Source organism: Furipterus horrens, unplaced genomic scaffold, assembly GCF_987537825.1.
Source record: "Furipterus horrens unplaced genomic scaffold, mFurHor1.1.pri manual_scaffold_10, whole genome shotgun sequence".
NCBI lineage: Eukaryota > Metazoa > Chordata > Mammalia > Chiroptera > Furipteridae > Furipterus > Furipterus horrens.
Window position 1 is genome coordinate 95400540 of NW_028327180.1, and position 13532 is coordinate 95414071.

General features: G+C 53.5%; 1 protein-coding gene and 1 long non-coding RNA gene across 2 annotated transcripts; one reads left to right on the forward strand and one right to left on the reverse strand.

Annotated features, from left to right (window-relative positions):
- Positions 1 to 8638: 8638 nt before the first annotated feature.
- Positions 8639 to 9842, forward strand: FBLL1 (fibrillarin like rRNA 2'-O-methyltransferase 1). The gene has a single exon (XM_090288557.1). It carries the CDS (start codon positions 8654 to 8656, stop codon positions 9713 to 9715), a length of 1062 nt encoding a protein of 353 aa, XP_090144683.1. The 5' UTR covers positions 8639 to 8653; the 3' UTR covers positions 9716 to 9842.
- A 1947-nt stretch (positions 9843 to 11789) lies between these two features.
- LOC150000985 (uncharacterized) lies at positions 11790 to 12272 on the reverse strand. The gene is made up of 2 exons (XR_016513728.1): positions 12083 to 12272; positions 11790 to 11929 (listed from the first exon to the last, which is right to left on the reverse strand). It is a non-coding gene; the product is annotated as an uncharacterized LOC150000985 (long non-coding RNA).
- Positions 12273 to 13532: the final 1260 nt, after the last annotated feature.

The following is a 13532-nucleotide window of genomic DNA, read 5'->3' on the forward strand; positions in this document are numbered from 1 at the left end:
TGACAAATATGCTTATTTCTGCTGGCATTAAATCAAAATGACTTAGTGGGGAACATGGAGTAACATGGGGTCTGTGTACCACAGGGAGGGTATTTATTAACGTGGCAGGGCTGGTTTTGTAAGTTTTAATTAGATGAGGAATCCCATTTATTGAGTCCTACTATGGACCCCATAAGCTTTTCACACCTTCATTGTTCGATATATTCCTTATTCCATTGTTCTACCATAGATACTTATCCCTGTTTAACCAGTGACGTAAGCGAGGTTTCACAGAAACAAGGCACTTGCTCTGGAACAAGGTTGAGGTTCACACCGCACTCCCAAATCTAAGCTCTCTCCGTTTAGCAAGAGGTGGCACTGGCAGTATAATCGGCCCAGGTTCAGGGGCAGGGGCGAAAAAATCAGTAGACTGGAAATTTTCTTGAAGTTCCAGATTAACTCAATATCCCATTGGTCATATGTCAAACCTAATTGCGAGGGAAGCTGGGAAAACTTGAATAAGCAAAGAAAAGATTGCCATGGTTTGCTTAGATCAGCCAAGATCTGAGCTTGGTATGTTATTTCACTCCATGAAAGGAGTTCTGCTAGCAGGACAGAAGGCAGAGATTTTGGGCGGTGGTGAAGCGGGTCAGCAGACGCGGGGCTGCTAGTGATGGTTGGGGCTGTAGTCAGTGTAATCTGCCAACGCGAGGCTGAAGTGAGAATTCACGTAAAGAAGCTACGACAATACCTCGAGAAACAAGTGCTTAATAACACTGATGCTATTCCTCTGTTCTGTTTCCAAGGGTCTGCAAGCTCAAAACAACCATAGAGGTGATCTTAACGAGTTATAGTAGGTGCCAGTCACAAACTGGAGTGTAAAAGTTTGATGTGTCCACATCAGACCACAGCTCCCTTCATCAAACATGGGAGGCTCAGCAGTTTCTTCCTGGGCTGCTAACTGCAAAGAGACAGTCTGCCTGCACTACTGAGTCCATGAGTCAGAAGATCCAGGGAGTTTTATGGGTAAAAACAGCATTCAGGGAGGACTAGAAGGAAAGAATAAAACTCCATGGGAGTGTTAACTAAAGGGTATGATTAGTTCATACACTGACAAATCTGTCTCTTGGCTTCCTGAGGCTACGATTATATCTGATTCCATCTTTAAAACATTGTCTTCCCAGAAATTATGGAGCTACAACATCATTATGTACCACAGATAATATCAAAAACTTCCCGTTAGGAAATAGTAAACCTCTGATTAGCCTGTTTTTAATGTGCTAGTCTTCGGGGAAAATAAAAGACTGTCAGAAAACACAGCTAGAATTCTCAGTGGGGGAGTGAGATAGGGGGGCAGTGAATAGCAGCAGACCAGAGCTGAGTGGGTGAGGGAAGCCTTGAGGCAGCCCTGAGTCGGAGCATTGGGTGAGGAGTCCCGGGACGCAGACCTGGCTTAGCCAACAGCTCCCTGTGTGACCTTTGGCCCTCAGCCTCCTTATAAAGGTGAGGGGCACGGGAAGGTCAGACTAGAACATTTCCAACGTCCCTGTGTTACAACTCTGACATCTAATAATTTTTTTTTTTTAGTATGCTTTATTGATTATGCTGTTACATCTAATAATTCGACATGCACTTTAGTAAGGGCTGGCTGCCAGATTCCAACCATCTTTTATCATTGAGTTGTATTTTAATGCCATTATTGTTGGAAAATACACATATTTCCTATTCTAAGATGCATCGTTTCCATTCTGGGGAACTGTTGAGATTGCTGTACAGCCCAGTAGGTCTGCGGTTTTCATACATGCGTCAGTGTGCACTTGCACATACTTGACATCTGCGATTTTTGGGATACACTGTCCTAGATAGTTCTTTAAATCTTTTATATCCAAACTGCAGCTGAAACAGTGGAGTAAGGAATGTAAAACATCCGCGCCCCCCATAGAGGGAATCAAATCTGGCAAAACCTGTCCTCATCAAATTTTTCAGAACCCTGGAAACGAAAAGCTTGCAGTAACCAGGGAAGTAGAATCAAGAAGAAAGACTTTCCTCTTGGTAAGAATGGAGAGCTTTGTGACGTTTTAACTGACCTGGTCTCACCTCCATCTCCCCAGTGCAGCAGTGGCTTTGCAGGTAACAGCCACGTGCCCTGGGAGTGTGCCAGTACCACAGTGAGTACAGAGGCCATGTGCAGAGATTCGTGTCTGTTTCTTTTGAATTGTCTGGCGGCTCCTTAGAGCACCAGCTTTCAGGGTTTGCCTTTGTTTTATCTTAAGTCATAACTCTTCCGATACAGAGACAGTTACCTAGAGACCATTTATCAAAAACATTTGCAGGCACATGTATTAGTTGCTGCTGTCTGGGGGCATGGGGACCATTTGGGACAAAAGTAGAGTAACCACAGAGCTTGGGAAGAAAGCGTGGGGAATGAAGTGCTTGGGGGGAATACAGACTCTTGAAAAGTTCTGACATATTCCTAGATGTCTAGAAGGCCACGCCCATGTCCAGGGCAATGCATATGCTCAGGAAAGATCTGAAAAGGCCTTACGCCCCCCAGCCGGTCTTGAGGCTCAGTGCGAGGAGGAAGTACACGCGAAGGCACAGCTGTGGACTGCCCGGCCGCGCATTGGAGGCTGTGCGGGCATGCACAGAGCGCATTGGCAATACTGGGAGAGAGTTTGGGTTCTAGACTTCTAAGGAAATTATCTGTCTAATTACCGGCTAACCACTAAGCTAATAGAACAGTCTTCAGTGGCTACACAGAACAGACAACACAAACATGACAAAATTGGTTTAGGAAAGTCACCAAACAAACAACTACAAGCAGAGAAAACAGTCCCCGGGAAGGGAGAAGAACCTGATTTCCAGAGTTTTGTCACACTAGAATATTCTAAATGTGCCCTGGCTGGTGTGGCTCAATGGACTGAGTGCCAGCCTGCGAACAGCAGGTCACCGGTTCAATTCCCAGTCAGGGCACATGCCTGGGTTGTGGGCCAGGTCCTCGGTTGGGGGCATGTGAGAGGCAACCAATCAATGCTTCTCTTCCTCTCTTCCTCCCTTCCCCCTCTCTCTAAAATATAAATTAAAAATTTTTTTAAATATTCAAAATGCTTAATTAAAAAAATTACAAGGCATAGAAAAAAAGTATCATCCATGATAAGAAGGAAATTAATAGAAACTGAAGATATGGAGGAAGAAATAATTAGAATAGAGTTGACCCCTTCTTTACCACTGATTTCTGGATTCTGTTTGCATTGGAAGTTCTCCCAGATTTTAGATGATCGCAAGTGATTTTAATAAAAATAAAAATTGGTTTATTTGTATTCTTTCCAGCTTTGCTGAGGTATGTTCCTAAAGAGCAGAGAGGCCAAAAATGAGGGTATAAACGAAGCTAAAATGTAGTTAGAATTAACAAAAAATCATGGGGTTATTTTAGAAAAAAAAATTTCTCTCAGGCTCTGATTTGACCCCACTGACAATTCCTAGAGGTCACAGGCAGGTTCCTTAGGGTTCCAGAGGTGCGGGGGAGCAACTCCAGCCCAAATATGTTGTTTTAGTTTTTGTGCTTATATTTGGGGGTTCCTGTTGACTATGATGCTACAAATAGGGGCTCAGAGAAATTATTCTGAATATATTAGGGTAAATGAGGAGTCCCGTGGCACCCTTGATTTTTCTCCCCATTGAACAATTCTTTTTTTTTTTTTCAATACTTTATTTTTAGAGAGGAGGGAAGGGAGAGACAATTCTCTTTGTCACTTTATTCTCAAGCTACCTTAGATCCATGACTGGGAATCGATGGTGAGTCTGGGGTTAGTCACGTACTGGTAAGAAGGGGTTCTATTCTGTCTTGGTAAGTATGTAATTAGGTGCATATTCAACAGCAAATTCGTCCGGTGTTTGTGCTGGGTGCACCGGTCCAGGGGCCCAGCTGGCATCACGCAGCAGACGCCTATGGCAAAAGCATTTGCTGTTCCCCAGTTACGCCTCCCACGCCCCCAGCCGCCTTTCACTCAGGGCAAGCGGCTCGTTCTGGCCAGTGGGCTCTGAGCAGAATTGACTGTGTGAAAGCCTCGGCTGAAACAGAACAAAGAATGTGTGTTCTCTTCCCAGTGGTGACCACGGAAGCCTTCTCGTTTCTCCTGTTACAGCCACAAGATGTTCGTGTCCGAGCCCTGCCCTGAGTATGTGGAGCAGACCTTCCATGGACCTTCACTGGACCTGGGACGTGAGCAAGAAATGAACACGGTTGTACCAGCCCATTGAGGCTTGGAGGGTATGATATATATGTTCCTGCATCACAGCCCGGCCCATGTTGGCCAAATGCAGCTGCAGCTGTCACTGGGGACAGAGATGCAGACCCCGAGTCACCTTTGGCAGTGAACTAGATGGCTTACAGAAAGTAGGGTGGGAAAACCGCTTCCGCACGAATGTGTAAGTACGAAGGAGAGCGGGGAGGGAACGTCACAGCCTTACTGCGCTTTTCCTGGGATCCTGACGGCGCTCCCCGGGCAGTGTTCTGTGACGCGGGGTGAGAAACAGCAGAGTCTCACGCGTCCTTTAAGTCTGTGCATGGGGCTGATGGGCTCCATGTTGACTGTTGAGGCCCAGCCACAGACACGATTATGAACATCACTACAGGGCATAATTACGGAATAGTAAGTTGTAAGCAAGCGTTTAAGTGACCATAGCTGTTCTTACTGGCTGTCAGGAAGAAGTGTCTGGACCATAATGCCAGCCTTAGCCTTTGAGGAGACACCTGGAATAGATGGTACCCACTGCTGAAGAACCTTCAGGACTGAGACAGATTTCAGTGTTATCGACAGCCTGCGATGAAAGCCCTAGTGGAAGATTTCAATACCTCATTCTGCTTATGTTGCCAACACTAGGCAGGAGCCCCTGCCTTGGTGGCACTCCCGGGTCACGCATAGGACGGGTGGGACGTGTTCAGCTTTGCTGGCTGATGGGTGCGCTCCAGCTGTACTGTCCCAGCTGACAGGCTGTCAGAAATGGCTGTGCCAGGTAGTCATTAAAGCCAGGAGGCAGAAAAGGTGTCCCGGGGAGTCATGAGACAATGCCCTGGCGTGGGGACAGGTTGCCTCCAGTCAGAAGTCAAGGCTGTCCAGTGAGCAGGCCGTCTGTGAAAAAGGCTTGAGAAAGTGGCCCCGGGCTCGCGTGCCTTGAGGGAGGGTGGTTCTGGAGCCCTCAGCAGAAACGGTGACCCCGATGGGCAGCCTGGGGCAGGCGTGGGGAGATGTCTGGAGCAATTCTCGCTGCTAGGGTGTAGAGGAGGAGCCCGGTGGGAAATCTAGTGAGCAGGGAGAGCCACCGAAACCCGGGGAACTGGGCACCGCCCGCGAGGCGGCCACTCCTATCACTGGCTTACAGCAGTCACTCTCAGAGCGACTCTCAATTCAGGATGCTGCGCGTGCGCGTAATCACTGGCCACCTCTCCCAGTCGGTTCCATTTAGTCCATCCCATAGAAGTGCAGGGCATCTCTGAGAGTATCCGTTCCGAGATGAACGGCAAGTATACCAGAAAGGCCGTGTCGGTGCATTTAAACAGGCTGTGACCAGGAGCCTGGGAAGCACCCGTGCTGTGTGTGGTAAAGCGGTTAGTGACGGCGTCACCAAGTGGTACGTCAGGCCAGAATGCGTCAGCAGGTGCGCCCTCCCAGGCCTGGACCTGCAGTGGTGAGCGGGACTGTCTAAAATACATTAGGTGAGAGTTTGCTAAGCCTCCTGGTGTTGGATTCGTGTCTTCTTCAGTGACCTGGGGCACAGCGGAGAGGGTCCTTGTGCAGGATTGGTAGGTCGTTCCCACCCTGAGTGAAAGCAAAGACGGAATAAGCTACTCAAATGTAACTGCAGACCTCCATGATACTGTGCCCCACAGTGAAAAGTGCCGGTACTCGTGGAGGAGAGTTCTGTCCCGCTGAACTGAATACGTGTTACAGGTAGCCTTTGTACATCTACAGTCTGACTTTCTTCCCTGATGCAATAAGCCTTACGAGCTTGTGCACGCTTCCTAGGTGACGAAGTTCTGGCTGTATGTGAGATGCAGTGGTCTATCTAGGGAAGCAGGCCCTGCCAATGCCCTACCTAGTGTCCCCCGGGCCCACCTCCGAGCTCCCCTCCAGTGCCCACTTCTCCGCCTGAGGGCTCTGCAGCATCAGGGGCGTCTGCTGAGCCGTGCGCAGGAGCCCCACAGAGCAGCGAAGTGAGTGCCCCAGAAAGGACAGCCGGCACAGGGGCGGGAGCGTGGTGGGTCCCAGCCCCCGCCTCCCAGCCTGCAGTGGAACAATTCCGAGATGCTCTTCCCAGTTTCTCACGAGGTGCCCTCATGACCACGTGGTCTGCTCACTGATGCACTTTCTTAGCCTTTCTCATCTTCCCTAACCCCACGTGTTCCTGGGGCCCCCTGCCAAAGGACCACCCGGACCCAAGTCCTTGTGTCAGGGGCTGGATTAGGGTTCCCCAGAGAGAGAAACAAAACCAACACGATGGATGGATGGATGGATTTCTCTCTATTGACGGCTCACATTTATAAGGCTGGCAAGTCCAAAATCTGCAGAGCCAGTGTTGCAGGTCAAGTCTAAAGGTGGGCAAGCGGCTGTGGAACCCAGAAGAGACAGTGTGCCTGTCAGGCCATCAGGCAGGACTCTAACTCAGGGGAGGGCCAACCTTTTGGTTGATTCAGGCCTTCAGCAGTTGGGAGAGGGCCCCCCAGTGCAGGGCACTCTGCTTTACTGAGTCCGCCAATTTAAATGTCCATTTTAGTCCCCAAACACCCTCCCAGAACTTCCAGGAACAGTGTTGGACCAAATATCTGGGCACCCTGTGGACCAGTCAAGTTGACACACAAAATTAACCATTACAGAGTCTGATTTGGGGGCACTCCAGTCCACAGCACCCATCATTGCTCATTTTAGAGAACGCTCCTCAATTTGTGACGAAGGCAGGGACCTCTGAGGAAATGTTTCATGTGAACCACCCCCCTGTGCGACCATCCATTGCACTCTGACCCCTTGTCCACATTCCAGCACAGGGATTGGTGCCCGTCAAAGAGGCACGTTGGCCCTCAGGGAAAACCGGACCTGGTATTGCTGCCCGTGAATTGGAGACAAGAAGCTGGTCTAGTACGGAATGTGTGCACATCCTGCACCCCCTGCCCACATTTTCCCTGGTTTTCAGGCACATTTTCTCTCGCTCTACAGCAGACAATTGGCCCCTCTACTCGGGCGATCTGCTCGTTGCTTGCAGCACCTTCCCAGGCTCTTGGGTGGGCCCCAAAGCCAGCTCTAGTCCCCCCCCCAAAGGGCCCCATAGGTGTCGTTGTCCTTGGTGCTAACCAAATGCTCCAGCCTCGGCCTTGGCACATTTGCTGTTCCTGTTGCTTCCCAGCGGTTCTTTTTCATAGCTACTCAAGAAAAGACTGCAGTCTGAAGCAGATTTTTGAAGTGCAGTCTAGATCCAACAGTAAGCAGGGGGTTTTGCTCCCGCTGAGGCGTATTACAGGACTTAGGGCCGTAACCCACTCACCCTAAAGAACCAGCAGTTCTTGCTGCCCATGTTCCCAGAACAGGCTCTGGGACCCAGCACAGTTAATGGCGGAGAGCGGAACTGAGTACAAAGCAATGAGGGCTGCGCTGGCCACGACGGAGGTGGCCTGAGATTGCCCTCCTCTGACTCCAGTACCCAGTCTGTCAGGAAGTCCTGTGACGTCTGTCTTCCCGATCCGTCTTGGATTAGTCTCCTCCATCTGAGCTCCATCACCATCTCCACGACAGCGGTGATCACGACTCCACCTGCCACCTCCACTCTTGCTCTAGAAGTTCTCACTGCCATCCCTGGCGATTGCTGGGTCATCCCTTTGAGATAAAATTTTCAGAGTAAAGTCGAACTTGAGCTTCGTCAGTAAAGTGCTTTGTTCGAGTACGTGTAGCAATTTGCAGTCCCGCCAACGTCGTCGTGTAGGCGGGCCAGAGCCAGTCTGGAGTGGCAGAAGCTCCAACGGCAATGCATTTATGTAAAACAAAACAAAATGGTACTTTCTTGAATGAGAACTAGACCTCAGGGAAACGACTGACCAGAAGGTGTACATTTTTACAACAACAGAGCACGCGCTCACTGACGCGTGGCATGTGCCTCGGCCGGGCTCAGTGCGGCGCTTTCACCGGGACTTGGCGGCGGGTTCTGTCCTGCAGATGCGATGATGGGGCGCAGCTCGGGAACGTGTTCGGACTCTAACGAGAGCCGCGGAGAGGGTCAGGGAAGCCTCCCGAGGCGCCGCAGCAAGCACGTGGCACCGCAAGGGCCGACACCCACGCTTGGCCGCCCGTCCCGCCGAGGAGACCCTCCTTCCCTGCGCCGAGGCAGCAGCAGACGGGGAAGGGGGAGGCGGAGGGCTCCCAGGCTGCAGGCTGCGTCTGCGCGCGGGGTCCGGGAAGGGGGGCTTCCGGCGCTGCAGCCTCGCCAAAGTGGGTGTGATGTAACCACGCCGGGCGCTGCGTCAAAGCGTGGCTCGCGGCGCGGGGACTGCGGCACAGCCTGTTGCCACCGCGGCCCGCAGTCCCTGCGCTGCCGCCGCGCGCTCTGCGGCACCCGGCACCGGCCGCCGGCCTCCGCCCCGCGCCGGCACCGGCACCCGCGGCCGCCCGCCCGCCCCGACGACCGCACCATGAAGTCTGCGGTTAGCTTGCGCGGGGGTGGGTCCGGGGCCCGCGGCGGCGGCGGCGGCGGTGGCGGCGGCGGTGGTGGCGGCGGCTGGGGTGGCGGCTGGGGTGGCGGGCGCGGCGGCGGCGGCGGCGGGGGTGGCGATGGCGGCGGCCCGGGGAGCAAGGGCGGCTTCGGGTCGCGGGCGCGCAGCGGTGCCGGCGGCGGCCGGGGCCGGGGGCGCAGCGGCGGCGGCGGCGGCGGCGGCGGTGGCGGTGGCGGCGGCGAGGGCAGGGACCGCGGCGGCGGCGGCGGGGCGCGGCGCGGCAACGTGGCCAAGAGCAAGAACCGCCGCAAGAAGGGCATCAAGACGGTGTCGGTGGAGCCGCATCGGCACGAGGGCGTCTTCATCTACCGCGGCGCCGAGGACGCGCTGGTCACGCTCAACATGGTGCCGGGCCTCTCGGTGTACGGCGAGCGGCGCGTCACGGTGACCGAGGGCGGCGCGAAGCAGGAGTACCGCACCTGGAACCCGTTCCGCTCCAAGCTGGCCGCGGCCATCCTGGGCGGAGTGGACCAGATCCACATCAAGCCCAAGTCCCGGGTGCTGTACCTGGGCGCCGCGTCGGGGACCACCGTCTCCCACGTCTCCGACATCATCGGCCCCGAAGGCTTGGTCTACGCCGTGGAGTTCTCCCACCGCGCCGGGCGCGACCTGGTCAACGTGGCCAATAAGCGAACCAACATCATCCCGGTCCTGGAGGACGCCCGGCACCCGCTCAAGTACCGCATGCTCGTCGGGATGGTGGATGTGATCTTCGCCGACGTGGCCCAGCCAGACCAGTCCCGCATCCTGGCCCTGAATGCCCACACCTTCCTGCGCAACGGGGGCCATTTCCTCATCTCCATCAAGGCCAACTGCATCGACTCCACTGCGTCCGCCGAGGCGGTGTTCGCTTCCGAGGTGAGGAAGCTGCAGCAGGAGAACTTGAAGCCTCAGGAGCAGCTGACCCTGGAGCCCTATGAGAGGGACCACGCCGTGGTCATCGGGGTCTACCGTCCGCTTCCCAAGAGCAGCAGCAAGTAGCCCCCTGCTGGGACTGTCCCTGAGGTTTCCCCAAACCTGCCGCGGTCAGTGTTACTATGTATGTGTTTTCCTTGTCTGATGTTTTTCTTTCTTTGGCTTGGCTATTAAACGGCGGAAAGAAACAGCAGCCATGTGTATCATTGAGGCCAGACTGGGTTTTGCTGCAGTAACAATCCCCAAATCTTCAAGTCCCCAAATTCCTAAGAGCTGCTGATAGGGGCCCATCACGGAACCGCCTTGGAGCTGATCTTGCTCTCCCCGTGCAGGGCGCTGACTGCCCAGCGCCCCTCTTCACAAACGTTTCCTCATCTCGGGGAGGCAGGGAGAGCCAGGGACTCGCTAAGGAGCTGGGAAAGTCGTCCTTGGAGTGAAGGGGCACTTTGTATACTTTGGCCAAGTCACAGGTCACTCCGGGGAGTGGTGTTGGCTGTTGATAGTACTGTCGCCCAACCCACCCAGTCCGTCTGACTCCAAGCCGGAGTCCTAACCACAACGTACATTGAGTACCTTCCTCTTCTCCCGAGCCCTTTGCATTCCCCTCGTACCCTAATTAATAATCAACCCAGCTAGCGACGGCTTGGGGACCGTTTCCCAAGGCTTCTGAAGATAAGTTGGTTGTACAGGTTAATAGGACCTATTAGGAGGTGGAACTTAAGTGCCAGTCTTTTGGGCTCTAATCCACTGCTGTTTCCTCTACACCAGTGGGAATCTTACCTCTTCTCCACGTGGCCCACACTGGACAGACCACAAGCCCCAATGCAGGACAGATGCAGCGTGGGCTGCCCCACTGCATTGTGTTCTTTCCTCCACCACCCTGGGCTACCCTTTTCTTAGATTTCCAAATAGCAAGACAAAGCAGGAGGGTAGGAAGTGGATGCACCTTGCTGTGCGTTCCCACTGTAAGTAAGGCACGAGATAGCCAAAGTGGCATCGCCAAGTGCCTGAGAAACAGCCAGAGAAATGACTCCCAGGAAGTACCTGTCTTGAAGGGCATTTCCTGTGGACTCGGGGTTGCTGGACTGCGCCTTCCATTACGGTTCTCCAAGGAGAGTGAGCAGTCCCAGGGGAGCTGGGCATGCTCCAGAACGAGGCCTTCATGAGGCCTTCCATTTATTCACTTACCCACGCATTTGAGGAATGCCCATTGCCAGTCACCAAGGTCATGGACACATTGGGAATGATTGCTCACTGAGGCATCCGCTGCAGAGCGGGGCCTGAAGATGTGCTCAGGCAGAGGTTGCAGTTAGACTGTGTTTTCTGAGGGCCTACTTTTTAAGCCAAAGAAAGAAGTCAAATTCTGAAAAGTCAGGTTCTTCATGACAGCCCTGCAAAGCAAGGACCATTACTCCCATTTAACAGACGGGAGACAGCAGTCCAGGCAGATGACATGACTTGCTTAAGATCCCCCAGTAAGATCATGGCCAGAAATCAAAACCATAGTAATCTGATTCCAAAACCTGTGGCCTTCCCACAGAGGCCTGTGCCCCCTCTCCAGCCCTAGGCTAATTAATTTTTTGCTGGGTTGGAACCCTGAGGCTGGAGATCTCCTGTGCACAGGGCACAGGAAGATCGCTTCCAGAATCTTCCAGGATCCAGCCCTTCCTCAGAGACAGCTTGGCCTCCATAAGAAGCTCTTGGGTCTTTCTTACAGGTGTCTACCGCACAGGATGGGGGACAGAGCAAGGGAAACTTGGCCTCCTTTCTTTGGCATGAGCCCTCCTACACACACACACACAAAGACCATTCATAGTCCATGTCTGATGCTGCTTGAAGTGGGACCATCCATGGAGAAATGGCATGCAAACAGCCTCCCAAGGAATGTTCCCGGGCCAACGGAACGACATGGTAAGTACCAGGAGAAATGCAGCAGTGAGGTCTGAGGGAACATGGAAGGGAAGCTAAGACCTGGTTCCGGAGGAGAAGGGCAGGGAAAGGGTGGGCGGGGAGGCCCAGGACACCTGGGCCCCTGGCCTGCTCAGAGCCCAGCATGCTTGAGTCCCCAGAAAGCATTACAGTGGGATCTCTGGGTGTCTTAGACTGCTCAGGCTGTCATAACAAAACGCTACAGACTGGGTGGCTTAAACAACAGAGATTTATTTTCACACAGTTCTGGAGGCTGGAAGTCCAAGGTCAGGGTGCTAGCAGGGTTGGTTTCTGGTGAAGCCTTTCTCTTTGATGGCTGCCTTCTGCCCATGTCTTCACATGGCCTTTTCTCTGAGAGACGTTGAGAGAGAGAGGGATGGAGGGAAAGAAGGAATGGGGAGAGGAGGAGAGAGAAAAAGATGGGAAAAGGTATCTCTGGTGCCTCACTTAGGATACTTATTAAATTAGGGCCCCACCGTTATGACCTCATTTAACCTTAATTACCTCTTTCAAGCCCCGGTCTCCGAATACAATCACAAGTCAGGCCACAGCACTAAAGCTGGAGAGGGAACTTCCAGCTGGTGAGAAAGAGAGGACACCAGTGGGCGCCGTGAAATACCCGCGCAGAGCTCTCCAGGCTGGTCCTTCCTCCTGTCTTTCCTCTTGCTGCCAACACAAGATAACAAGGTAGCTGGAGAAGACGGAGAGTTAGCATCAAGGCCGGGGCGGTTTGCGTTGGCGTGGGAGGCACGTAGCAGGGCTTCTGGGCAGCCTGGTTCGAGCTGGGAGCGGGGAGCGTTTGCTGCTCAGTTTCAGAGACCCGGCAGCCTGGGCAGGAGCGGAGGCTGGGCCGGGCCTCTCAGTGGCCACAGCTGCAATCACTTTCACAGCAGGTACAGGGGGGTGGGGGCTGATGCTCAACCGCACGGGAGGGAGACGGGCCTGGCGCTGGAGCGGGTCGCAGGGGCCAGCGGGGAAGAACACACAGACCCGGCCTCCCTCCCAGCCTCCGCCGCCCAGATGTCTCCTGGGCCGGAGGGAGGAAGAACGGGGAGGGAGAAACCCTGAGGGAACGGACCTTTGTCCAAAAGAGACTATTTTAAACCAGAAGAAACCACCTTCCTTTAAAATGGCAGTTTCCCTCCCAGCTGCAATCCCGCTGCTGAGCAACAGGCTTTCACACATCCGCGCCGCAGTGAGTACGTTTGCATTCTTCTCCATCCATATTTAATCAAGCACTTCTGTTCTAGACAGAGCGCTAAGCATTTATTTGACTTTAAAATATATTGTTTTAAAACTGATAATGCGACCACACCGGGAAATACTGAAATGTAAACGTTCAGCTTAAGGAATTGCTGTGAAATGAGCCCCACGTCTGAGCTTCCCCTAACGGTTGTGTGGCCCGGCCGTGCCCTCCCCCTTTCTCTTCCCATGCCTGGTCTGTCCCACGCCCTGGAAGGCCTCACGGGCCGCGTCTGTACACTCGCAGGCCTCAGGGCCAAGAGGGGTTTCCGTGCACCCCAACCAGCCACCTTCAAGCCACCCCTTGGGACTAGAGTTGCAAACTCAGTAGGAAGCAGGCTTCCCTGTGCCTGATGTCTGATCCAGACGGTGGGGACTTGGGCTCCTGAGGGGGGGGGGGGGGGTGTGGCAGTTATTCCCTGTGGACTTCTTGCCCCCTGGGTCAAGGTTCAGACAAGGTGATGCAGCTAGAAAGTGGAGATTTGGGATATCATGGAGCAGATTGTCTCCCTTCTCTCAGTCTGTGAAATTAAAATCAGATGCTCTAGGGAAGGCCTGGCCTCAGCGAGGTTTAGAAGTCCCCCCAGGTGAATCTAATGTGTGTTCCGGGCCAACACACTCTCAAATCCCACGCCATTCTTGCCATTGAATTGAGAAAGGCAGACGTAGGACAGTGTTTTGAATAACAGCTGAGCTTTTCGGTGGCACCTGC